A 25717-nucleotide genomic window follows, 5' to 3' on the forward strand; every position below is an offset into this window, starting at 1 on the left:
CCTGGCCTAATTCCTGGTGAAGAAGATGTTTGAAAAGCAAGGACTGCTGGGCGGTGGTGGCGCACGCCTGTAATCCCAGCACTTGGGAGGCAGAGGCAGGCACTCAGATTTCTGAGTTCGAGGCCAGCCTGGTCTACAGAGTGACTTCCAGGACAGCCAGGCTACACAGAGAAACCCTGTCTTGAAAGAAAAAAAAACCCCAATCCAAAAGAACAAGGGGCTGCTCTACCAAAAGACGAGGGCCTGTTGCCAGCACTTCAATGGCAGCTCACAACTGCCAAAGACTTTAGTTCCAGGGGTAGCTAGCTGATGTCCTCTTTTAGCCCCCAAGGACACCAGGAGCTCATTTGACACACATAGATACACATGCAGGCAAAACATTCCTGTGTATTAAAAAAAAAAATCAAAACTTTTTTTTTAAAGCAAGTCCATATAGGGCCACTAATATGACTCAGTGGCAAAATCTTGCTATTTATTTATTTATTTATGTGCGTTGGTGCTCTGCCTGTGGATGCATGTCTGTGTGAGGGTGTCAGATCTTAAGAGTTACAGATAGCTGTGAGGTGCCATGTGGGTGCTGGGAACTGAACCAGAGTCCTTTAGAAGAACAGTTATTGCTGTTAGCCACTTAGCCGTCTTCCCAGCCCTTTCACTGACTGACTTCTGTTTAGCTGTCCTCTGACCTCTTCAAGCACACTTTGGTACACATTTGCCACATGCATTTAATAATTATTTTGCTGGGGGGAAAAAAATGAAGTTTAGGTCTGGAGAGCTGGCCCAGCAGTTAAGAGCACTGACTGCTCTTTCAGAAGTCCCAAGTTCAATTCTCAGCACCCACATGGTAAGCTCGGAAGGTGGGTCTACCCGATGGCCTTGCTGCCTACCAAAGGAACAATGGAAGCAGAGCTGTGACAAACCACTCACTGGTTACACCACCAGGCACTACAAACCACAACTTGCTTCAAAGACCCATTAGACAGGTGCAGCTGCCCTCCGGTCCCCACCCAGGTACATACTAAGTTTTATCAGCCATCCGGGCTGGGGAAGACCATGCTTGGGCAGTGCTTACAGAACTTGCATGCAGCTCCAGGTTCCATCAGCAGTCCACAAGGAGAACACAGTGATTTGTACCTTAATCTCTGAAATCCCAGGTAAAAGCAGGAGGTTCAAAAAGCTCTCAAACTATCAGAAAGACTGCTCATTGGCGAGCTAAGTACACAGTATTAAATCATTCACGTAGGCTAGTGTGAAGTTCTTAGCCCAAACAAATCAGCATGTGTACAGCCTTTATAGTAGCTTTATTCATGACTAATAGCTTAATATACTCTCCAACAGTTAAGACAGTGATACATTCCCTACATTAGAACACTATGTAACAGGAGTAAGCTGCCACTCTCCTGGCAGCTCAGAAAGATTTGTGACCTTCTAGAAATTCTAAAATAGTGGCTCTCATCCTTCCTAAAGCTATGACCCCTTAATACAGTTCCTCATATGGAGGAAACCCTGCAAGCATAACTCGCTTGCTCCTTTGTAGAACTGCAATCTTACTGTTGAGCCTCAATGTAAGTGTCTGGTATGTGACACCAAAGAGGCAGTGATTCACAGGCTGGGAACCACTCATCTAAGAAGTGTACTGTTACCGGTGTTGTTGGAAGACAACCGGAGGACCATTTGAGAGAACTATGTTTGCCACACCAACCCCAGTAGAATCTGTGACAAGTTCCACAGACAGTGGTCAAAACTTCAAATGGAGGCCTACTGGAACAGGGTGTGGAACTCTTACCCAAAATAACATATTGAGCTGTAGTTCTCACAGCTACTTATCTATTTTTTCTTTTATTCCTTTTTTTTTTTTTTTTTTTTTTTGCGACAGGGTGCCTGTATAGCCCTGGAACAGACCAGGCTGGCCTCAGAAATCTGCCTGCCTCTGCCTCTGAAAACTTTAAAAGTTTATTTTCAAAGTTGGTTTAGTTAAGTACTTTTCTTTTTAGGTGTAGATCCCTCATAAGCCACCATATGGGTGCTGGGAATTGAACTCAGCACCACTGGAAGAGTAGGCAATGCTCTTTAACCACTGGGCGACCCCCTCCAGCCCTCCTTTTCTTATTTACATGTTCCTGATAGCCTAGGCCAGGATCTTAAGAATGGGTAAGAAACCAACCTTGAGATGGGGCCACCTCCATGTCTTTATCAGAGGAATCACTTTACAAATCATTTACAAAATTATACAATAGCATTTTAGCTAAAAACTTTCCCAGCAATAAAATTTCATGTGGCTACAGATGTTATCAGAGGTAGGATTTAGTATATGGTAAAGCCTTAAAAAGTGATTTAAACTTATGCATCAAAGATTTATAAGTATCGGGCATTAGATGTTAAACAATAATTGTCCATAAAGATTAACCTGCTCTTGGAAATATGCCACTAGTCTTGGATGACTGCCCCACTGATTATATCCTTTCGGAGTTGGATGATTTCTATTAATGTTACCTGTTCTGTTTGTGATTCACTGAATAGAGTTGTAATTAATGTTTGCTTGATTTTTGTGCTTTATGATGGTATTTGTGATTGTTTCACTGAACATTTTCCAAGAGTTGTAATTTTTTTAATGTATAAAATCCCCTGCTTGAGAGCTCCATCTTCCAAATACACTGTCTCAAATTGCCTGTTTGTCACCACTGAATTCTTACCCACCTAGATTTGGAGGACACTCATCCCAAGGACCCCCATACCCGCCTGGGGTAGTCCCTGGCATAAGTTCTGCAGCTGGAGGTGATGGCACACCTAGCACTCAGAATGCAGAGGCAAGGCCAGCCTATAACCAGGACCACAGGGAAACTGTTCCAAAAACAAAAAAAGCTGGAAATCATTACAATGTAAAAATGGGGCACTCTAGTACTTGCTAAGATCCTGTAATCTAGGATCCCTACTGTCAGAATTCATTAACCCAGCAAAGCAAGACCCCACAGTATAGCATTATTCACAACATGGCTTGTTGTGAGAGAGGCACTTGATAGTCACACAGATATCCCTAATTGTGGTCGTGTGTTGGGGGTTCGGTTCAACACCCTCCCTTGACCTCTGGACACCAAGCATACATGTGATACACAGGCATCCACACAGTGATGCTGGAAAGATGGGTCTTGCAGTGGACTGTGGTTAGAATTCCAGCCGTGACCTTGATGGATAAGATTTGTCTTTTGACCTCTAAGGACACAAGGCACACACATGGTACACAAAGACACACATGTAACATTACTTACCGTGCCTAGCTTAAGGGGAAGGCTAGCACGGTACGCACTATGACCAGCTGATCCAACCCAGCAGACATGGTTTGTAATGGAAAGGCTGCCCCTTGTCATCTGTCACACAATTTAGTTTTGATCTGTGTACAAGTCAGCAGTCCATTGTTTTTAACTCCTAAGCCAAGAATGCTAGCCCAAAGCTGTGAGGGAACAGGCTAACAGCACACACCACTCCCATGCAATCCCTCTTCTCAAGAGGCAAAACAGTAAAAGCCAGTCACAGCTGCGTGTGTGCCTCTAATCCAACACCAGCTGGGGAAGGGGCAGAGCCAGCAGGATCCTAGCTCGATAGCTTCAGACCAAGCAAGAAGAGATCCACTTTTCAGAAAGGACCAGAGGAAGATCCAGGAATACCAGCAAAACGCTCACCCAACATGCACACATATGACACACAAAAAGGACGCAAAAAAAAAACACAGGAAGCTGTTTAATTAGGTTGTAAGCAATTTAGAACACCAGTTTGTGAGGATACATCCCGTTTGTCAGGGAGAACTGAGATCGCAGGTAGCCCTGGAGCTGAGGAACAGCTTTAATCTTTGGCAAAATCTGCGAGTCCACAGTTTTCTGATCAGCCTTTCGCTGCTCTGTAATCTCGTATTTCTAAATAGAGAAAAGAAAACGTTAAGAACCACGATCCCAGAACAGCCTCACCTGCTCGCTCACAACCTTGCCCTAGAGCTTGCTAAGTCAACCACAGACAACTGCGGTCACACCATCTCAACTTCAACAGGAATCGTTTCGTGTGTATAGCCTGCTTCACCCATTCCCAACTGGAGGCCAGGTCAACACAGCTTGCATTAGCACTCACCTCCTTCTCTGTGTCGAAGATCTCACCCTCCTGATGCCTGGGCTTGCGCAGCTGCTTCTTCTTGAAGTAAGCATCAGTCAGGTGTTTGGGGATTTTAACCTCACTAATATCAACTTTTGTAGAGGTGGCAATGACAAACTTCTGGTGTGTTCGGCGCAGAGGGACTCTGTTGATGGCAAGTGGTCCTACAGGAAAAATACAAATAAGAATTAACATGAGTTTTATGATCTGGTCTGGGCATGGCAGCACAGCCTGTAATTTCAGCACCCCCTTTCTCCTTTTATTATCATCCAGGTTTCAGGGATCAAACTCGGGCTCTCAAGCACATCAGGCCAATATAAAAACATTCTTGCTCTAATTAAACCCTTGAATGCTACAGAAAAATAAAATTGGCCTAGTCAGAAAGCAAGAGGAGGCCCAAGTTGTCCTCTGACCTCTGTAACGGGGGCGGGGGTGAGTCTAACTTTCAGGGCAGAGAGTGCTACAGGTCTGAGTGAGGCCAGATGGGACTACACAGCAAGACCTGTCATATCACACCGTAGGTGGCCGGCACCTGCAAGCTCAGCACCAAGGCAGGAGGATTAAAAGTTCAAGGGTAGTGGCTGTGACTTTGGTCCTTATTAAAAATGTCTGGGCCCCCATGAAATCCTACCATATCCAGGTTTACCAGAAAGCTGGGTAGAAATGGGGTAATCCACCATAAAACCAGGAGTGCTGCTATAAGAAATAAAGCACCCTGCCATGGCCATCGCTAACTGCCCCGAGCCCACTCAAGACGAACGAACATATCCCATATCCGCACACTATAACCACCATTTACAACGTAGCATTAACAAGTGTATCTGAGAAGGCAAAGAGTTCAAGGTTATCCTGAGCTGTGACATTCTGTCAAAACCAAAATAGACCAACGATTTTCTTACCAGTCACAAGCAGCAAGCCACTTCCCAGCTGCTTCAGGAAAACCACTCTCTGGAAATCAAACAGAAAACAACACTTAATCAAACCCTACCCCAAATTAACCAAAGTACAAGCACAAACTCACCCAGCACTCACTCAGGAAGAAGCACAATTATGGGTTCAAGTCCAGATGGGGCTACATGAGACCTTGTCAAGAGGAAAGGTGAGGGGTGGTGACGTGCGCCTTTAGTCCTAGCACCAGCGGGGCAGAAGCAGATGGACTCTATGGCACTCATAACAGCATCAATCACTAGCATTTACCAAGGGATTCCGGAAACAAGAAGATATTCATGGTACACTGAAAAGCAGGATGCCCTGGGCATTGGAGGACCAGGCTCTGCTGAGTGACAGGGCTGCTTCAGGACACACATCACTCTCACGCCCCACAGAAATCGAGCCCATCATGATCTGCTCCTAGCCCCGCTGACACTCCTCACCTTGCCCCTGTGGCGCCCAGTGAGGATGATCAGGACGGTCCCAGGAGTGATGCTGGAGCGCAGCCTCCTCACGTGCTGGCTGAAGGGCTTTTTGCCATGGCTCAGCAGCTTCCGGGGCACGTCTTCCGTAGGGTAATACCTGGGCTGGAGAGAGCACGCGCACATTTGAGCTCGGCCCACCAGAGCTGCACTCAGGGACACAGCCTTGAAAACCCCAAAGACATCAAGCCCCATTTTGAAACAGCATGGAATGGAACCTCTCACACACCAGAGACAGACACTCTAACCTAACCTTTTAAAAGGTTCTTGGCTTGCTTTGTTTTTCTGAGACAGGGTTTTTTTCTTTGTAACCCTGGGTAGCTTAGAATAGTGAGATCAGCCTGCCTTTGCCCGGGATTAAAGGAACTCAGTTTGTACATACATGTGTCCCCGAGTATGCCTGTGAGTGTAGGTGCCACTTGAGAGTTCCAGGTGCCTATGAACAGCCTGTAGTAGATGCTGGGGACAGCATGGTCTCCTTACCCTGAGCCATCTCTCCACCCACCCCTAAGCTTTCCTTGGGGTTTGGAACTCTAACACACTTCTTCAGAGTAAGGTCACAGCCAAATATGGGGAAGGTAGGACCAGGCTACCTGAGACAAAGGCACAACAGGAGAGACATGGTGCTTCCTCTCAAAGTTTGTCAAACCTCTTGTACCTCAGCAGAAGCAGCACACACCCATATATTCAAGAAAAACAGGCACGAACTAGACACCAGTAGAAGTTTGTTAAACATTCACACTTTCCACTTGCAGTGCCAGCAATGGAATAGCCAGAACCTCAGTGTGCTAGTCACACGCGGAGCTGCAACCCCAGCCTGATAACTCATTTCCAACTAGACCCGGATTGACAAGCCTCAACTCTAGTCCCAAGAAAAGCAATCCAAATGATTGGGGATACTTAACATTTTAAAAGCCCAGTTTAATTTCTCTCCCAGCAACCTGGCACAAACCTACAGAGGCACTATAAACCCACACACCACTCATCTCCCGAGTCCCCCAGTTCTCACCATTTTTCGAAGCTTCACCACCCGGGTGCCACCGTTCTTGTCCCCACCGACTGTTTTTGTGACAGTAGCAAGGACCTTCTCCTTTTTCTTCTTCTTTTCAACCTATAAACACAAACCCATCAATCCATTGAGTCTGGTAGACCACCTTTTAGCCTCAGGAAGAAGACATCGTGCTGGGTGGGACATTCCTCCTCTTTCCTACCTTGGTGGTGGCAGCTGAGTACTTCCTCTTGTACAAGGCCTTTCTGGAATACATAGCAGATCGGGAGTACCTGCCAATTCCTCTAACCAGGACAGGATTTCGGCTGCAATGGGGCTTGGCCTTCTTGGGTTTTTTAGCCTTAGCGCTACGCTTTTTGGCTGCACCAGCGGCCCGGGAACGGGGGGCGGCATCACCACCAGCCTTCTTAGCCGCAGGTTTCTTCTCCTTCGTATCAGGCTTCTCCGCCTTTTCACCCGCCATCTAGTGATGTAAAAATAATAAAAGCACTGGATCAACCATTACAGGGTATATATTTAGCATCATTAATTTTCTTTTTACTAAAAACTCGTTATCTTAGTCTCCCATTTTGTGAATCAGAAAATTAAAGACAATCTTTGGTAGCGTCTACACAGCAAGGAAGCCCAGAACCTCGAGGCTCCTGCTTTAAGACTCTTTTCTTAATACTGTGCGACCCACTTCAGTGCCAGCAGCCTACAGACAGAGGCCAGGCAATGGTTCGGGGCCACGGGTTGCTCTAGCACGGGACACTATGAGAGGCCCAGGGGAACGGGCCTACCATAAATCCAAACCCATGCACCAGCACGGAGCTTCTAAGACCTCTCTCTGGGGCCGCCCTAGGCCCTGAAGCCACTATGTCCCCAGCTCGGAGAAACAGCCAACAGCAGTGCTCTCCGGACGTCTTCCGGGGACGCGGTTCCTCCCTTCAGTAGCAAAGCCCAACGTGGCCAAGGCGTGCTCGGCAGAGTTCTGGAACCCGGACTGTAGGGTCGCATGCGGCCGCACAGGCCCTCCAACCCTCCCCAGGCTACGGCAGCCGGCAGGGCCCAGCGACCGTCTCGGGCGCTACGCTAGCTCTTCGCCCTCCGCAAACCCACGCCGACAGAAATGAAGCTCCCGAGAGACCTGGTGAGTGACCTCGACCATAGGCGGCCCTGGGTAGTGGCCCCCGGACGTCCCCCAGCTTCGGATGGACAAGGATTGGGGTCCTGAAAGCGGCGGCCACACAGACACCCGCCATCCCTACCTTGTAAGACGGGAAAGAGAACTAAGGCAGTGGCTTCCGGTCTATAAGCAATGACGGGAGGTGTCCGGAATCACTTCCTTCCTGTATGAGACATCATGGGAAATGTAGTTTTTCTTACATTACATTGTCACTAGTCCGGACTAGAGAACGTTTATTTTTGTTGTTGTTTTTTGTATTGTTTTTTTTTCTCATTAATAGATAAGAACAGCTAAGACTGAGATGGCTGAGCAAGTAAAAGCGCTTTCTCCTAAAGTGATGAACAGAGCCTTGCGACTCATGTGGTGAAAGAAAGGACTTTACAGAGTTATCTAATTTCCGTGGACGCACACAATCAAAATGATAACAAAAACTTAAAGTTGAAAAGTCTGACTGTGGGGCTTGAGAGATGGCTCAGCAGTTAAGGGCTCTTCCAGAGGTCATGAGTTCAAATCGCAGCAACCGCATGGTGGCTCACAACCATCTGTAATGAAATCCGATGACCTCTTCTGATGTGTCCGAAGACAGCTACAGTGTAGTGTTCTAATATACATTAAGTAAATCTTAGCCGAGCGGTGTTGGCACACGCCTGTAGTCCCAGCACTCTGGGAGGCAGAGGTAGGCGGATTTCTGAGTTCAAGGCCAGCCTGGTCTACAGAGTGAGTTCCAGGACAGCCAGGGCTATACAGAGAAACCCTGTCTGGAAGAAAAACCAAAATCAATAAAGAAAAAGTAAATCTTAAAAAAAAAGAATTCTGACAGTGGTGGCACACTCCTTTAATCCCAGCACTAGAGAGGCAGAGGCGGGCTGATCTCTGTGAGTTCGAAGCCAGCCTGGTCTAGAGAGCTAGTTCTAGGGTAGCCAAGGCTACACAAACAAACCCTGCCCCCCAAACCAAAATAAACAAAAAATAGAAAAAAAAAGATTTAAAATAGAAGGTTTTGTTCATATTAAATTTTGAAATAAGCTACTATTCTTTGAACGATGACATTGTATATGTGACAGTTCCTTAATTTTTTTATTACATTTTATTTTATGTGTAGGCTATGTGAGTATGTCAGTCTTTCAGCTGGTCGGCTTGTGATCTGATATTGAAGTAAACGCATAACTGAGCCCCCTCTTGTGTTTGGATGTGGTATTGCAGAACTCGTGATTACAAAGTAAAAATATTAAACTCCTGCTTCTCAATTTTTTGAAACAGGGTCTCACTGTTTAGCTCTGGCTGTCTCAGAGCTCTCTATATAGACCAGGATGGCCCCAAGCTCCCAGAGATCCTCCTGTCTCTGTCTCCCAAATGCTGTCACTAAACAGGTGAACCACCACGCCCACTAAGTACCTGTTTTTAGTTTTCTTTTTTTCAGTATTTATCTATTTTATCATTTGTGTAACAGTCTCTAATAATAATAATAATAATAATGTAAAAATATCCTAATATGCTATACATTTGGGTGTAGGTGGGGAATTGTGTTTATTATATGTTACAATTTTGTGTGTTGGGGAATGTGCTTCTATGGGTATAGAGAAAACTGTGGCAGAGAACACAACAAGCCATCAATACTGGTAGAGAAAGCCCAGCGGTGGCGCACGCCATTAATCCCAGCACTCAGGAAGCAGAGGCAGGTGGATCCCTGAATTCAAGGTCAGCCTGGTCTACAGAGCAAGTTCCAAGACAACCAGGGCTACACAGAGAAACCCTATTTTGAAAACAAAAAGCAAAACTCAAAGCTAAAGCACAGAGGAAACACCGGTGGAGAGCTGGGCCTGGCGTCAGGAGGCTCGGGAGTTCAGATCAGCCTGGCTGGCTGCACAGTAAGTGCAAAAAGCCAACCTGGGCAGCACAGCGAGACCTCGACTCAAAAAGTAAAAGGAAGGAGGCTGGCTGTGGTGCAGCACACCTTTAATCCCAGCACTGGGGAGGCAGGGGCAGGCGGATCTCTGAGTTTGAGGCTAGCCTGGTCTACGGAGTGAGAACCTATCTCAGAAACAAGGTGAAAATAAGAGGAACCTGCTGAGGAGGTTAGCTAGCATTTCCTGCTCTAGAGAGCCCACATCGGAGCACCAGATCAGGCGGCAAAGTACTGCCTGTAATCCCAGCCCCAGGGGTTATGATACCCTCCTCTGACCTCTAAGGGTCAACACACACACACATACATACACACACATACACATACTCACACACACAGACAGCATACACTATCACACACTCTAACATATAGCATACATTCATACACACAACATAGATTAACACACATGCACACACAGCATACACACATGCACCTGTGCACACACACAGTATACATTCACATACCTAGAATACATTCACATACACACAGCATACACTCACACAGCATACTTTCACACACATAGCATATATTCACCACTCACACACACAGCCTACAGGCACACACACATAAACACACACACACACACACACACCCCATACACACATGCTCCAGCACACACAAAAAATATACACTCGAGCCAGGCGGTGGTGGCGCACGCCTGTAATCCCAGCACTCTGGGAGGCAGAGGCAGGCAGATTTCTGAGTTCGAGGCCAGCCTGGTCTACAGAGTGAGTTCCAGGACAGCCAGGAGGACTACACAGAGAAACCCTGTCTCGCAAAAACCAAATTCAAAAAAACAAAACAAAACAAAAAAAATACACACACACACACACACTCACACACAGAAACCATTCTACATACATGCACACACAACATACACTCACACACACAGCATACACTCACACGTGTGCATAAATAAAAGTAAATCTAAGGGAAGGAAAAGAGCAGAGATGTACCTTGGTGATGGAACCTCTCCTCTCACATTATGAGAGACAGAGAGAAAGAGAGAGGGAGAGGGACAGGGAAAGGGGGAGGGGGAGAGAGGTGGAAAGGGGGAGAGAGGGGAAGGGAGGGGGAGGGGGGAGACAGGGAGAGGACAGAGAAAGACCTCTAACCTCTCCTCTCCTTTCAGAGTTATGAAGCTCTGAAACTCAGGGTCCCAGCCCAGGTAACACTAGTGAGGTCTGGCGTAGGAATTGCACTTAACTTGCAGATAATGGGAAGTGGGGGCTGGACAGGTGGCTCAGCAGTTAAGACCACTGGCTGCTCTTGCAGAGGACCCAGGTTTGGTTCCCAGGACCAAGATGGCCGCTCACAGCCATCTTTAATTCCAGTGCCAGGGAACCCGGGTCCCTCTTCTGATATGCTGTATATCACCAAGCATGCAGGTGGTATACATACACACATGCAGAACACTCATACACATAATAAAATAAAATATGAAATATTTTTTTGAAATAAAATAATTTCTTCTGGTGTGTCTGAAGACAGCTACAGTGTACTTAGATATAATAAATCTTTTTAAAAAATACATTTAAAAAAGAATACAGTAGATGGTTCATCCTTGAAGCTGGTCTTCAGTATATTCTAGAATCCTCAAGAAGTAGGCTTGAACACCAGTGAAGGAATGGACTTGCCAACGAAGTCAGAGCAAGCAGGCAGAGCAAGAGTTTCCTTCTTCCATGCCCTCCATATAAACCACCAACAGAAGGTGTGGTCCAGATGAGAGGTGAGTCTTCCCACCTCAAAGATCTGGATCAGAAATGGATCTTCCCACTTTAAAGGCTCTAACTAAGCATACATCCCTCACAGGTGTGTCACCTTTGGGCTTTAGTTAATTCCAGAAGTAGTCAAGTTGACAAGCAAGAACAGCCATCAAAGGTGGTAAGGACTTTAACCTCAAAGCCATCTCTGCACCCCTGCTTTTCAGTTTTTGAGCCAGCATCATGTTTTATAGCCTTAGCTATACTGATGTTTGCTAAATAGCCCAGACTGGCCTCAAACTCAGCAATCTTTCTGCTTCAGCCGGAGTGTTGGAAACTCAGGTATGTGCTCCATGTGCGGCTCTCTCCCTCTCAGTCCCCCTGCCCCTCCCTTTCTCTCCCCCTCCCCCCTCTCTCCCTCTCCCTGTCCCTCCCCCTTCTGTTCCCCTCCCCATGCCCCCTCCCTCTCCCTGTCCTTCTCCCTCGCTCTTTCTCTCTGTCTCATGTGTGCGTGCCTCTGTGTGTGTGTGTCTGTCTGTCTGTCTGTCGTCTGTCTTGTGGCACTCATGCCAGGGCACATGTGATGGTCAAAAGGCAACACCCAAGGACTCAGTTCTTTCCCTTGAATCATCTTGCTGGCCCCCAATAAAGTATCTTTAAATGAATACATTTGAACTTGTTATAAACCACTCCCTGTGTGGGCACATGTTGTGGAAGGAGACCTTGTCACTCGAGGAGCTTGCGGTCTGAGGGAAGACACAGAAAGTTCAGCCCTGGTGACACTGAAGTGTGTTAGGGGCTGATAGAGGTGTGAGCAAGCGTCACTGAGGGAGGCCACAGGAAAGAGGCTCTTATTTATTTTCAGAAAGTGGTCAAGGGGTGTGTCCAGAGTGACAGCCTTGCTTAAGTGGAACTGTCTGCCCTTTAGTTTTCTAGCTGGTCAAAGCTTTGAAGACTATGTCATAGCCAGTTGGAAGTGGTGTATGCCTTTAATCCTAACACTCGGGAGGCAGAGGCCAGCAGATCTCTGAGTTCAAGGCTAGCTTGTCTACAGAATGAGTTCCAGGTTTGCCAGGAGAAATCCTGTCTTGAAAAACAAGCAGACATAGCCGGGCGTGGTGGCGCATGCCTGTAATCCCAGCACTTGGGAGGCAGAGGCAGAGGCAGGCAGATTTCTGAGTTCGAGACCAGCCTGTTCTACAGAGTGAGTTCCAGGACAGCCAGGACTACACAGAGAAACCCTGTATCGAAAAACCAAAAAAACAAAACAAAACAAAAAAAAAAACAAAAAACAAAAAAAAAACCCCAAAAAACAAGCAGACAAACAAAAACAGATTATTCCAAACCTTGGCTGGTAATGTAGTCCAGGTGGCAGAATACTTTCCTTTTTTCTTTTGGATTTGGTTTCTCTGTGTAGCCCCAGCTATCCTGGAACTCACTCTGTAGACCAGGCTGGCCTCGAACTCAGAAATCTGCCTGCTTCTGCTTCCCAGAGTGCTGGGATTACAGGCGTGGGCCACCACGCCCGGCTATGTCTGCTTGGCTGGCAGAATACTTTTCTAACATGCATAAAGCCCTGGGTTTGATTCCTAGCACTGCATGACTCTTGTGTGGTGGCACATGACTGGAATCCCAGAACTTAGAAGTAGAGGCAGGAGAATTGGAAGTTTAAGGTCATACTCAATTACGCACACACACACACACACACACACACACACACACACACAGAGAGAGAGAGAGAGAGAGAGAGAGAGAGAGAGAGAGAGAGAGAGAGAGAGAGAGAGAGAGAACTCAAAGGCAGCTTGGGTTTCCTGAGACCCTGTTTCAAATAAAAGGGTGTTCAAGTAAAAGGGGGTGTGCTGTGTGCTGTGTGCTGTGTGCTGTGTGCTGTGTGCTGGCTGGGAAGACGGCTCACAGATTTATGCACTTGCTGACCTTACAGATGAACTGGGTTTGTTTTCCAGCATCCATAGGGTGGCTCACAGGTGTCTGTAACTCCAAATTCCAGAGGATCTGATACACCTGCTGAATTCTGAATTCTAAAGGCACTGCACTTATAAGTACCCTCAGTACTCGTATATAATTTATTATATACGTACATAATTTATTATAAAATAAATCTCTCTATATAGAGATATCTTTTGGGGGATGGAGTTTGATACAGGGTTTCTCTGTGCAGCCTTGGTTGTCCTGGAACTCTGTTGACCAGACTGGCCTTGAACCTGTCTCTGCCTCCTGAAGCTGCAATTAAAGGGCTGTGCTACCCCCCACCGTATGCGCTATGGTTGTAAATCTATATTTGTAAAAGAATATTCCACTGAGTTTGGTGGTGCATGCCTATAATCCTAGCAACTTGGAAAGCTGAGGCAAGGTCGGTGCCTGTGTGTTCAGGGCCAGCCTGGGGGGTTTCAGGTTACTTTGTAAGACTGTGGTCCTTGACAGACAGATGTCTTGACATTTTAAAAATAAACAAATTAAAAAAAAAATAAAAAGATTCCTCCAGCCCCGAAGAAGTAACCTTTAAATAGGAATGATGCCAGAAACAGGAAGACGGACGATGGATGCCTTTGGCCGCTGTTGGGTTGTGTGGTAGCACCAGCCTTGACCATATGTGAAAGGGTCTGGTGCAAATGGAAAGATTGTAGTTTAACCCTCAAGGCCTTGGGCCTCCTTCAAGAACAAAGAGAGTGATATAATTACATTTATGTTCTAGATAGGTCTAGATAGTTCTAGATAGTGCATACAGCATCACCATACAGATAGCCTACAGTGTTTCCTACTGCTCCCAATCTCTTGGGAAGGAACTTAGGAGACACAGTGTTTAACTGAGGACCCAGTGTAGCAGGCATTCTGTTCTCAATGCTTCACACACTCTGTAGGGCAGAGAGGGAAACCAAAGTACAGGAGGCCTTTGGGTTGCCTGTGACATCCAGGTAAGCCAAGGCAGGACTCAATTGTCTTGTGACCGTCCTCCTAGATTTCTGGTGGAGTGTTGATTCTCAGGGAGGGCAGCTGTCTTTGGACCATGAGGATAGGGGGAGGCTTTTTATCCCAGAGGAAGTAGCCTCTAGTCTGAGGTTAGAGACAGAAACCTGGGTCCTCTTGGAAGGCGAAGGGGAAAACCCTTCAGGGGGAGGAAGTGGTGTATGGGGGTGGAGACTGAAGTCTCTCAGCAGGGGAGGAGTGTCATAGAGAGTGAGGTAAGTAGGAGGCAGATGAGGGACTGGACAGGTGACCTGGGATTAGACCATGCTTTTGATCCAAATATTTGGATTGTACCCTTAAAGGGTATTGAAGGATTCAGTATAAACAGTACTGGGCCTGTGCTGTAGATCAGATCATGTATACCTCAGTGTCCACAAAGACAAAGGGTTTTATAGCCTGCAGGTAAAATGGGCAGACATAAGAACTAGACCCGGTGACTCCCATATACTTTGATTCTTCTCTAGACAACGTGTATATATAGCATCTGATCCAATGCATACAGTTGTCTGGTTGTACTGTTTAAGAGGTATAAGAAACTGAGCCTGGGGCTGTATTTCAGTGATAGAGTGCTTGCCTAGCACGTGAAGGCTCTGGGTTGACTTTATTTAAGCTTGGGAAATGCATGCCTATAATCCCAGTGCTCTTTGGAGGCAGAGACAGGAGGATCAGGAGTTCTAGCCTAGACTTGGCTAAATATTGAATTTGAGGCTAACTATGTGAATTCCTGTTTCAGAAGCAAGCAGGCAAGAAGGATGAAGAAAAAGCAGTAAAAAGAAGAAGCCACCTGGATTTTGGCTATTGTATAAAGGACTAGGAATGCGGTGTCTGTAAATCTAAGAGTCAAGGTATTAAAGTTACCTCTGGCCTGGATTCAGATGAATAAGTAACTGCTTGAACTGTTCTTATGACTATGATATATACATTAATTGGCATAAAAGCCAATTAATAAATTATTATTTTTTTTTTTTTGGATTTGGTGTTTTTGAGACAGGGTTTCTCTGTGTAGCCCTGGCTGTCCTGGAACTCACTCTGTAGATCAGGCTGGCCTTGAACTCAGAAATCCGCCTGCCTCTGCCTCCCAGAGTGCTGGGACTACAGGCGTGTGCCACCACTGCCTGGCAGTAAATTAATTTTTTGTTCCATTCAGGCTCACTTATAGTCTAGGCTGGCTTTGAACTATTATATAGCCAAGAATGTCACTGAACTTCTGATCCTTTGACTCCCAGCTTCCAAGTGCTCTGACTACTACTGGCATGTGTACTGTTGTGCCTGGCTTTAAATGTGTGTGTGTGTGTGTGTGTGTGTGTGTGTGTATGTGAATGTGTATGTGGGATTTTTTGATGTCTGTGTGAGTGTATGTGATGCGTGTATGTGTGAATTTGTAATGTGTGTGGTTTGTGTGTATTTGTGTATATATGTGTGTATAATATATGTGTGTGTGTATATGTGTGTGTGTGAGAGAGAGTATGCATCACGTATGTATATAAGTGCTGATGTGTAGACTGAGCAGCACCCAGGTGGAAGTAAACGGGCAATTTTCAGAAGCCAGCTCTCACCTTCCACCATGAAACTCCATTTCCCTGAGTACAAGCCAAAGCTATAGATGGTCTGTAGGGGTGAAGCCCATGGATACCCTCTCCTCTCCTGTATTAATTTATCTTTTCATATATATATATATATATATATATATATATATATATATATATAATTTTTTTTTACTTATTTACTTTATAGCCTGCTCACTGCCCCCTTCCCAGCCCCCTCCCCTTCTCCTCTGAGCAGATGGGTTCCACCCCCCACCCCCCCACCCCCGCAAGTATTCCCCAACCCTGGCACTTTGAGGCTAGGCACTTCCTGTCCTATTGAGGCCAGTCCAGACAGCCAGCTAGAACATATCCCATGTCCAGGCAACAGCTTTTGGGATCGCCCCTGCACTAGGTGTTCAGGACCCACATGAAGACCAAGCTACACATCTGCTGTGTATGTGTGGGAAGGCCCAGGTTCAGCCCATGTATATTCCTTGGTTGGTAGTTCAGACTCAGAGAACCCCAAAGGTCCAGGTTAGTTGACTCTGTTGGTCTTCGTGTGGAGTTCCTATCCCCTCCGGGACCAGCAATCCTTCCTCCTATTCTTCTATAAGAGTCCCCAAACTCCATTCACTATTTGGCCATGGGTATCTGTATCTGTCTAAGTCAACTGCTGGGTAGAACTTCTCAGAAGACAACTTGCTCCTGTCTGCATGGTTCAGGAGTCTGGTGAAGGTGGAGGAGAGGTCTAATTTATCTTTTCAAGACAAAGTCTTTCTATGTAGTCCTGGCTGTATACTGTAGTATTGGGTGAAGGGTGTCATGCATACAAGCTGAACACGCATACTCTCAGGCAATACTCTCCCGCCTAGCTATAGCTATATACTCAGTCTGACCCCTACCTCCCCTCCTTCTGTTTTGCTTTGTTTTATTTCTTTGAGACAGTCCCTCTATATAGCCCTGACTGTCCTGGAACTTGCTCCATAGACCAGGCTGCCTCAAACTCAGAGATCTAGCAGTCTCGGCCTCCTGAGAACTGGGATTAAAGGCACATTGTTTCTTCACCGTCTTTCCACTTTACACAGAGACCTTTCCTTGTTTTACAAATACAGGAGACAACCCGTCTTAGGGATATTTGTGGTAGCCTCTTTGTTTGCACTGATCTTCTTCTTCTTCTTCTTCTTCTTCTTCTTCTTCTTCTTCTTCTTCTTCTTCTTCTTCTTCTTCTTCTTCTTCCGAGACAGGTTTTCTCTGTGGTCCTGGCTGTCCTGGAATTCACTCTGTAGACCAGGCTGGCCTCGAACTCAGAAATCCGCCTTCCTCTGCCTCCCAAGTTTTGGGATTACAGGTATGTGCCACCACGCCCGGCCTGCATTGATATTCTTCTTAATTATCCCTGCAGAGTGGCCTTTTACAGACAAGAGTTCATCTGTCATTTCTGTGACGTCTATGCTAATTACCACATATGAGGGCAGCAAGATCAACAGATCAAGGTGTTGTTAGCATAGAACTCTTGACCCGAGTTAGATACCTGGAATTGACTCTAAAGGTGTTCCCTCACTTCTACACATACATGCTGAGTTGTGTGTACATGCCCTGATGTGGCCCTCCCCCAGTAAAAATAATAAATGAAATTAAAGAAATGATCATAGCCAGGCATGGTACCCCACGCCTCTAATCCCAGAATTCAGGAGGCAGAAGCAGGTGGACCTCTGAGTTTGAGGTCAGCCTGGTCTATGGAGCAAGTTCCAGGGCTACATAGAGAAACCCCTGTCTAGAAAAGCCAAAATTAAAAATAAATCATGATCATGCTGTTCGTTCCTTTTACTTTCCCAGAGTTTTGTTTTCCCTGTTATCCACAGCCACTATCCACAGTCTGATGCTATTACTTGGAAATTTTCAGAAATAGTTCATCAGGCTGGAGAGATGGCTCAGCGGTTAAGAGCACTTCCTGCTCTTCCAGAGGTCCTGAGGTCAGTTCCCAGCAACTACATGGTGGCTCACAACCGTCTATAGTAGGATCTAATGCCCTCTTCTGGTTTGTCAGAAGACAGCTACAATGTATTCATATAAATAAAATATATATATATATATATATATTTTTTTTTTTTCTGAGACAGGGTTTCTCTGTGTAGCCCTGGCTGTCCTGGAACTCACTCTGTAGACCAGGCTGGCCTCGAACTCAGAAGTCTGCCTGCCTCTACCTCCCAAGCGCTGGGATTAAAGGCGTGCACCACCACTGCCCAGAGAAAAGGTCAAATTTCTTAATTTAGAAAAAAGAATCACTTGTCAGGATTGATAATTCTGATATGGGTGAAACTGCAAAAAGAGAAGAAAATTTTACTTCAAGCTGTAAAAGTATGGCCATGGTGCATAGGTTGTTTCTTTTCTCAAAAACAAACACCCCCTCCCTCCAAAAAGAAAAAAATCTACGGGAGAAGCCTGGTGAGATGGTTCAGCAGGTAAGAACACTGTTTTTTCAGAGGTCTTGGGTTTTGTTCCCAGCACCCACATTTGGAACAGTTCACAATTGCTTGTAACTCCAGTTCCAGGGACTGTTGTTCTCTTCAGACCTCTTTGGGCACCAGGCACACACGCAGTTACACACATACTTACATGCAAGGCAACCACTAATACACTAACATTAAAAAATATAAAAAGTAATATATATTTTTTTCTTTTTGACGGGGTCTCCCTACTTAGATGCCCTGAACTCAATATACAGACCAGGCTGGTCTAGATCTCAGTGATCCACCCGCCTCTGCCTCCCTAGTGCTGGGATTAAAGGTGTATGCCACCTTGCCCAGAAAAAGGAATAAGCCATAAAACATTATGTGTATGTGTGTGGGTATGTGCACGTGAGTGGAGTGCCCGCGGAGGCACAAGAGGACTGCGGATCCCGTAGAACTGAAGTTACAGGAGGTTGTGGGCTGCCCCATACAGGTGTTGGGAACCAAACTCGGGTTCCCCCTTCCTGGTTATTTCTTTCTTTTCGCGTGTGCACCCGCACAGGATATGTATTGTGTACTCGCACCGATGTGCAACGTCCCAGTTTATAAGAATCTGCCAAGCGTTCATGTGTGTAGTCGCACAGATTCAGAGGAGGAAGCCCACAACCCCAGCACTGGTCAGGACCCCGAAAACCGGAAGCAGAAAGTGGTTGTGGCGGGCGCGTGATGACATCATGCAGGCGCCAGCGGCAAGGGGCGGGGCGAGGGCGGAGCGAGCGGGGCGGCGGGGCTGCCGCGCAGTGTCCGGGATCCAGGCCTGGCGGGGGTTCTGCGCGCAGCCGGCCGGCTCTGCCCGCTCCCGTGTCGGCTCCCAAGCGGGGCCTCGCTCGGGCCCCTCCATGTGACGGTGCCCCGCGGAGCCTGAGCGAGCAGCGGGTCCGTGCGGAGCCGGAGGCGGGAGGAACATGACATCGCGGAGGTGAGCCGCCCGCAGGGGCCGGGCTGCGGCCTGGGTCCCCGCTGCCTCTCTGCTGCGCGGCCGCCGGGGGTTACACCCGGACTCCCCGTCGGCCTGGCTTCCCCGCCGCCCCACTGCCCCGCCCGCGGGTCCCCATTCATTTCCTGCCGCCCCGAGTTCCTGCTCCCGCGGCCCGGGATGCCCGTGGGGACACCCGCGGCCCGGCCGGCCGCCGCATTCCTGACCCATTGCCTCATGAGCGTCGCCTCCTGGGGATTCCGAAATAACCCACCCCGCGCGCTCGGGGAGGCGCCCGGGCCACCGTGGGGCCTTTACACGGGACCCCCTTTCAGGTGCCCCCCTTTCGTGTCCTCGCCTCCAAGTGCCAGAATTGGGCAAACTGAAGCTGTCTGCAGCCCCTGGGAGTGTTCCCTCCTCACTGTGATCTTTGCTTTGAAAGGTGGGAGGGAAGGGAACTGTTTCTGTATCTGGTCGTGGGATTGTTCCCTCCGGTAACGAGTACGTTCCTGTTTGACGAATGTGGAAACTGAGGCTCGGAAATAACGTGCTCGTCACAGGACAGGATTTGAAGCTGAGATCAGGAGAAGGATTAGTGAGTTTCAACTTCAGGGTAACGAGACTCAATTACTGACATTGACTTTGCTCTTATTAGAAGCCCGCTTAACCCGGACCGCAGTGGTACAATGTGGGTGGTCGGCACTCTTCCTAAACACGACCAATTTGAGTTTTCAGAATTAAGTACATGGTGGCATGTTACCCTGGTAAGAGGTGGGAATCTCTCACTGTGTTGCCCAGGTTAGCCTCTAAGTTACATTCCCTTTATTTCAACCTCCTAACTGCTGGGGTTACAGGCTGGATTACTATGAGAGTTTGTTTTCTTTTAGTTTTAAAAATCAGCTTTATTGAGATAAGTTGCATCTGATTCGGTGGACAGTTTGATAAACCTTGATTTTTGTGTATACTTGAGACCATTACAGCAGTCAAGTCAAGCTAATGAACATGACCGCCACTCCTGGTGAGGCTTCCTCAGCTTGCTCTGCGTTCCCTCAGACCACCGTTCTGTTCTGTTCTGTTACATTTCTTAGAATTTTATATTAATGGCATTACACAAATATGGACTTTTTTTGGGGGGGAGAGAGTCCTGATTTTTATTATTGAGGTTTTTTTTTGTTTTTTTTGTTTTTTGTTTTTTGTTTTTTGGATTTGGTTTTTTTTCGAGACAGGGTTTCTCTGTATAGCCCTGGCTGTCCTGGAACTCACTCTGTAGACCAGGCTGGCCTCGAACTCAGAAATCCTCCCTGTCTCTGCCTCCCAGAGTGCTGGGATTACAGGTGTGTGCCGCCACCATCCGGCGAGAGTTTTTTTTTTTTTTTAAACATGTATTTATTCATTGTGTGTGGGCCCATGTCATGGTATGCATTTGTAGTCGGAAGACAACATGTAGAAATTGCCTTTCTACCACACAGGTACCAGGGATTGCACTCAGGCTTGAGGCTTGGTAACATGCACCGCCACACCCTGGTATAGTGTACCCTTTCCGAGTATTCTCGAGTATTCTCTGAGAGTTCATTACTTGCAGCTACTGTTTGTGCAGCATTCCACTGTGGGGCTGCTTGCTTACTTATCCTTTTGGAGGACCTTTGGCTGTCTCTAGAATTTGTCACTCACATGTGATTCTGTGACTGCTCCTGCAGAGGTGTCAGCATGGTTTCACCTGTCTTCAGCAGCCAAGTTGAATGGTTGAATTTACGAGGTGACAGCCCTGTTTGCAAAAGGGCTGTCACTGTTTCTTTTCCAGTCTAACTCTGTGGGAGCTGCATACGGCTGGTCCATATCTTTGAGTTCTGCTTTCCTTGTTTTATAAAGATTGATTCTGATTTTACGTGTATGGACACCTTGCAAGTGTGGGCAGCATGCGCATGCCTCATTCCCACCCCGGGCCAGTAATTGGTTATTGTGTGAAGTGTGGGTGTCCCAGCAGCACTGCTGGGAGCCTCTGCATAGGTAGAGTCTGCTCCATTGCTGGAGAGCACTGTCTTTGACTCGGTTCTCCTCCAAGGATGTTTCAGTACCTTCGTCAGTTCCAAATGGTCTTGGTTTTTTTTTTTTTTTTTAAAGAAAATTTGTGTGCGTGTGTGTGTGTGTGTGTGTGTGTGTTTGTGTTTGCAGAGGTCAGAGGAGTGTGTCAGATCCCTTGGACTTGTAGTTAAGGGTAGTTTTAAGTTGCCTCCCATACGTGCTGGGAATGAAACTTGGGTCCTCTTCAAGAGCAGCAACTGTTTATACTGGTGCACTTTGTTTTTTGTTTTTCTCCATGATGTCATCTCAGTGGGGTGTCTGTGTGTGTGTGTGTGTGTGTGTAAGTCAGAAAACAGTTACATTCTAGGGATGGAGCTCAGGTTGTTAGGCAAAGAACAGTTCCACACGGAGCCGTCCTGCTGGCCTGAGGATCCGAGAACTCTTGAGTTCGGATGGGGATTCAATTCAGGGAAGGTCCTTTTGAGGAAGTGATCATAGGAACTGACACTTGGATGGCAGACACCATATCGATGCTCATTTTACTTACTTAATTATCACAGTAAGCTAGACAGGGTCTCACCATGTCATTCCGGTTGGCCTAGAATTTGCTATGCAGAGCAGGCTGACCTTGAGTGCACAGAGAGCCTCTTGCCTCTACTTCGTGAGTGGTACTCTAACTCTAGTCCTAAAACAGTTCATTTTGATTAGTCTTGCAGACTACTTCTCATGAGCATTCCGGAACCAATGTAGGTACATTTAGCCTGTTGGCTTCTCCCCCTTGAAGGCAGGGAAACTAAAGCATGGAATAATTGAATGGCTGGTCCCGAGCCATCCAGCTGAGAGGATAATGAATGAACTAGATGTTAAAGCTGTCTTGTGCCCTACCTTGCTCTCCCCCAGCCGACACCACTGCCTGCCCTCTCCACTCTTCTCTCTTCAGTTGCTTTCTGTTCCTCTAAGGTACAAGTGCTAACTGGCGCCGAGGGTGGAGTGCTGAGCTGCCCTCAGACTGGAGGGTTCTGGTTTGTCATTGCAGGGCAAGTACATTTTGTCCCAGGTGCTCCCTGGCAGCCACATTGGTATTTTCCCTGGGGAGAACCTGTGGTGCTCGGGCCTCTCCAGTGCGCCTTGCTGTCTTTTTCACGGCGTGGCCCTATAAAGAGTCGGGATTTGGGCTGGCATTGCCCAAGGGCACAGGCTGTTCCGATTGCTTTCCATTCTTGCTTATGCTCAATGTGTACACTGTTAGGAGATGCACATGATCTTGGAAAGGCAGAGCCAACTCTTGTTTGTAATTGTCACTGGGAGGCCCTGGTGGACATAGGCGGCCACAGAACAATAGGGACACTGAGCTGCGTGCTCTTTGCTTAGGAAACACAGGCAGCACTTGCCATCCGAGAATGACACTTTTAGGGGAAGGGCAAACACTGTTGGTGGGCAGCTACTAGGGAGTTTTCAGCCGTTCCAGGGCTTAAGAGCCCTCAAATGGGCTCAGATGTTCCAAAGTGCAGCCCAGTTCTTCGAGAGTATGGTGTGTGTTTAGCAAAGTTGCTGTGGTTCTTGGTAGTGCTGTCATGGGAACGGGGCTGTGGACTGTGCATCTTCGCAAGGAGCATAGAGTTTATGAAGGAGTCTGACTTCATGAACACCAAAAGAGTTGGATAAAACTAATACCAAGTTGAGATCTGCAGTTGATTGGTGTGTGATAATGAATATCATGTAGAAAACATTTGTTTGAATACATTGTAATGTACACTTAAGTGCAATTATGTATGTTTAAAAGTACTTAGGTAATGTATGTGTGGTACTGGCTCAGGACCTCTGAGACTAAGTTCTCAGCACAAGGAGATTTTTTTGCCCCAGAGAGACAGAGGGCAAGAAATATGAGACAAAGACAGGAGACACAGGATGAAGGAGAAGACAGAGGGGACAGGGGTATTTGTCCCAGGGAACTGCCGAGAGAGGAGACAGCTGTGGCCCATAGGAAAATGGGGGTTTATAAAGGTAAAAAGGGAAGCCATGTGTTAGAATGAGGTGTTTAAATTTAACTATGCATGTTAATTAGGTGAGACAAAGGGGACTTTTGATTGCTGGACTACAGTACTTTGATAGCTGGACCTTGGTGGTCAGCTTCAGGAGGAGGAAGTGGCCAAATAAGGGCATAAACCTTGGTGGCCAGCTTTAAGAATATAATCTAACAGTTATTTAGCAAGTCAGAGGGAATGGGGATAAGGGCAAGACCTGCCAGAGGCAGGCCTGTCAGAGCTGGCTAGAGTCCCCTCACTGCCTGCACGTAGTCTGTTTTAATTAGAGACAGGGTGTCTCTGTATAGTTCAGACTGTTCTCAAACTTAGAACCCTCATGCTTCTATGTCTCCTGAGTGCTGGCATTACAGGCACATGCTACCACACTCTACTTCAGTGTTTGTAGTACTGGGCTTGGACCCAGAGCCTTAGCACACTAGGCAAACACTATCACCAACCTACATCTTCAAGTCTACAGAGGATGTAGTCTACATGTCTGTGTTAAAGATAATTCCAGGTCTGGTGGTGCACACCTGTAATCCCAGCACTCAGGAGCCCGGGGCAAGAGAATTGCTGTGAATTTGAGGGCTGCCTGGGTGTTGGAAGACATGAACTTAAAAACAAAATCAGAAACAAAAGCAAGTCCTTCTTACTGTATCAGCCCACAGTAATGAAATGTCTGTCCATTCACTGATGAGTTTATTTTGTTCATTGTGACAGGTCTCATGTAGCTTGTCTGGTCTAAAACTTACAGTTAGCTGAGGATGTTTTCAAACCTATGATCCCCCTGCTGCCCCATAGTGCTGGGGTTATAGGTGCACACCACCATGCCTGGCTCTTTTATTTATTTACAGACAGGGTCTCACCTAACCCATGCTTATTAGGATCAAGGTCTTACTGTTGATGTTTTGTCTAAGCTCCATCCCACACCTACCTGGCAATAGCCAGGTATGCCCCGCCCCAGAGATCTGGCCCAAATATAAGAGGGGCTACTTGCCCCTCCTCTCTCTCTTTGCTCTCCGCTCTCCCACATTCTCTCACCTCTCTGCCCCTTGGGCTCTTCCCCTCCCTCTCCACAGGGTCATGGCCGGCCTCCACTCTCTCTATTCTCTCTCTCTCTCTTTCTCTCTCGCTCTCCCCCTCCCTCCCTCCCTCCCTCTCTCTCTCTCTCTCTCCCCCTCCCTCCCTCTCTCTCTCTCTCTCTCTCTCTCTCTCTCTCTGCCTCTCTCTACCACTAACTCCCATCCCCTACTCTGAATAAACTCTATTCTATACTATGCCTGTGTGTGTGTGGTCCCTCGGGCAGAGGTGCCCAGGCAAGGGCCCGCCTGGACACCTTCCCCCACGCCGCTGAGCCACTCCCCTAACCCCCTATACTCTCTCTTTTTAAACCCCTTCACTTCCCACTTCAGCTTCCTGAGTGTTGTGACTAGGGTGTGACTACCTCTTGTTCACTGAACTCAGGGTAGGGTTACTGTATACCAGCTCCTGCGCTAGGCATTGAGTGTTGCGGGTCTGAGGAATCCGTGCACGGTATAAAAGAGCTGAGCTCTCAGGTGTGTTTGTGAGCAGGAGGGAACAGGGCCTATGGGACTAGGGGTGCATATGTGGTGGGGATTAAACCATACAGAATCATTCCTTCCTTCCTTCCTTCCTTCCTTCCTTCCTTCCTTCCTTCCTTCCTTCCTTCCTTCCTTCCTTCCTTCCTTCCTTAATTTTTTCCCTTTCTTGTGCTGGGGATGGAACCTAGGGCCTCTTGCAGCTTAGCCCGTGCTCTGCCCCTTAGCTACACCCCCAGCCCTGTGGGTACTCCTAAGGTCTTCAGTGTCATGTGCACCCCAGAGCAGTGAAAAGCCCTAGAAGGATGTGATGGGGAGTGGCGTGAGCTGATCTGTTTAAAAATATCCTTCTGGCTCCTGGGAAGGCAGGAGCGCAGGAGGGGGTTCAGTGAGATCAGACAGAGCGAGGCTTTGAAGTGGGGGAGAAGCACTCTGGGAACTGGCTTCTGGAGGCTGTTTCCTTTATTGCCTTGTCATCAGAGCAGAGATGCTGACCAGTGAGACGCCAGAAGACAGTGACTTATCTGGACGGAGCGGCTGCTACCAGAGAAGAGCTGCTCTGACGATTTTTTTGTAGCTTAGATTGCTTGTTCCTAATGACTGCTTTTCTCCGACTTAGCCCTCCTTATACTCACATGTACCTAGGGGAGGGGACTGTTGTCATCTGCTCTGAGCACCAAGCTGTGGTGTTCCTGCTTCAAGACACGTGATTATTCTGGGGCTAGAGGTGAGAAGGGTAGAACAGGGTCACTTATTTGCTGGCAAGGAGCTGAAAGGAGACTGTGGACCTCTAACTCTAACCCCTCCTCGCTGCAGCTGCTCTTCCTGTGTCCTGAGGCGGGAAGCTCT

At 47.3% G+C, this 25717-nt stretch overlaps 2 protein-coding genes and 1 non-coding gene across 4 annotated transcripts in view; 1 reads left to right on the top strand and 2 right to left on the bottom strand.

Annotated features, from left to right (window-relative positions):
- Positions 1-3714: 3714 nt before the first annotated feature.
- On the bottom strand, positions 3715-7853 carry Rpl6 (ribosomal protein L6). The gene is made up of 7 exons (XM_052168260.1): positions 7803-7853; positions 6758-7018; positions 6556-6657; positions 5508-5651; positions 5034-5082; positions 4114-4298; positions 3715-3905 (listed from the first exon to the last, which is right to left on the bottom strand). Exons 2-7 carry the CDS (start codon positions 7016-7018, stop codon positions 3753-3755), a joined length of 894 nt encoding a protein of 297 aa, XP_052024220.1. The 5' UTR covers positions 7803-7853; the 3' UTR covers positions 3715-3752.
- LOC127673452 (small nucleolar RNA SNORA42/SNORA80 family) lies at positions 7220-7353 on the bottom strand. The gene has a single exon (XR_007975181.1). It is a non-coding gene; the product is annotated as a small nucleolar RNA SNORA42/SNORA80 family (small nucleolar RNA).
- Positions 7854-19053: 11200 nt separating the features above from the next.
- Positions 19054-25717, top strand: part of Ptpn11 (protein tyrosine phosphatase non-receptor type 11) — a 60874-nt gene continuing 54210 nt past the window's right edge. For both annotated transcript variants that reach the window (XM_052167520.1, XM_052167521.1), the window contains exon 1: positions 19054-19266. In XM_052167520.1, the coding sequence (XP_052023480.1) occupies positions 19253-19266 (14 nt within the window). In that variant the 5' untranslated portion in view covers positions 19054-19252. The remainder of the gene's footprint in view (positions 19267-25717) is intronic.

The sequence above is a fragment of the Apodemus sylvaticus genome, chromosome 22, assembly GCF_947179515.1.
Source record: "Apodemus sylvaticus chromosome 22, mApoSyl1.1, whole genome shotgun sequence".
In the NCBI taxonomy this organism is placed as follows: domain Eukaryota; kingdom Metazoa; phylum Chordata; class Mammalia; order Rodentia; family Muridae; genus Apodemus; species Apodemus sylvaticus.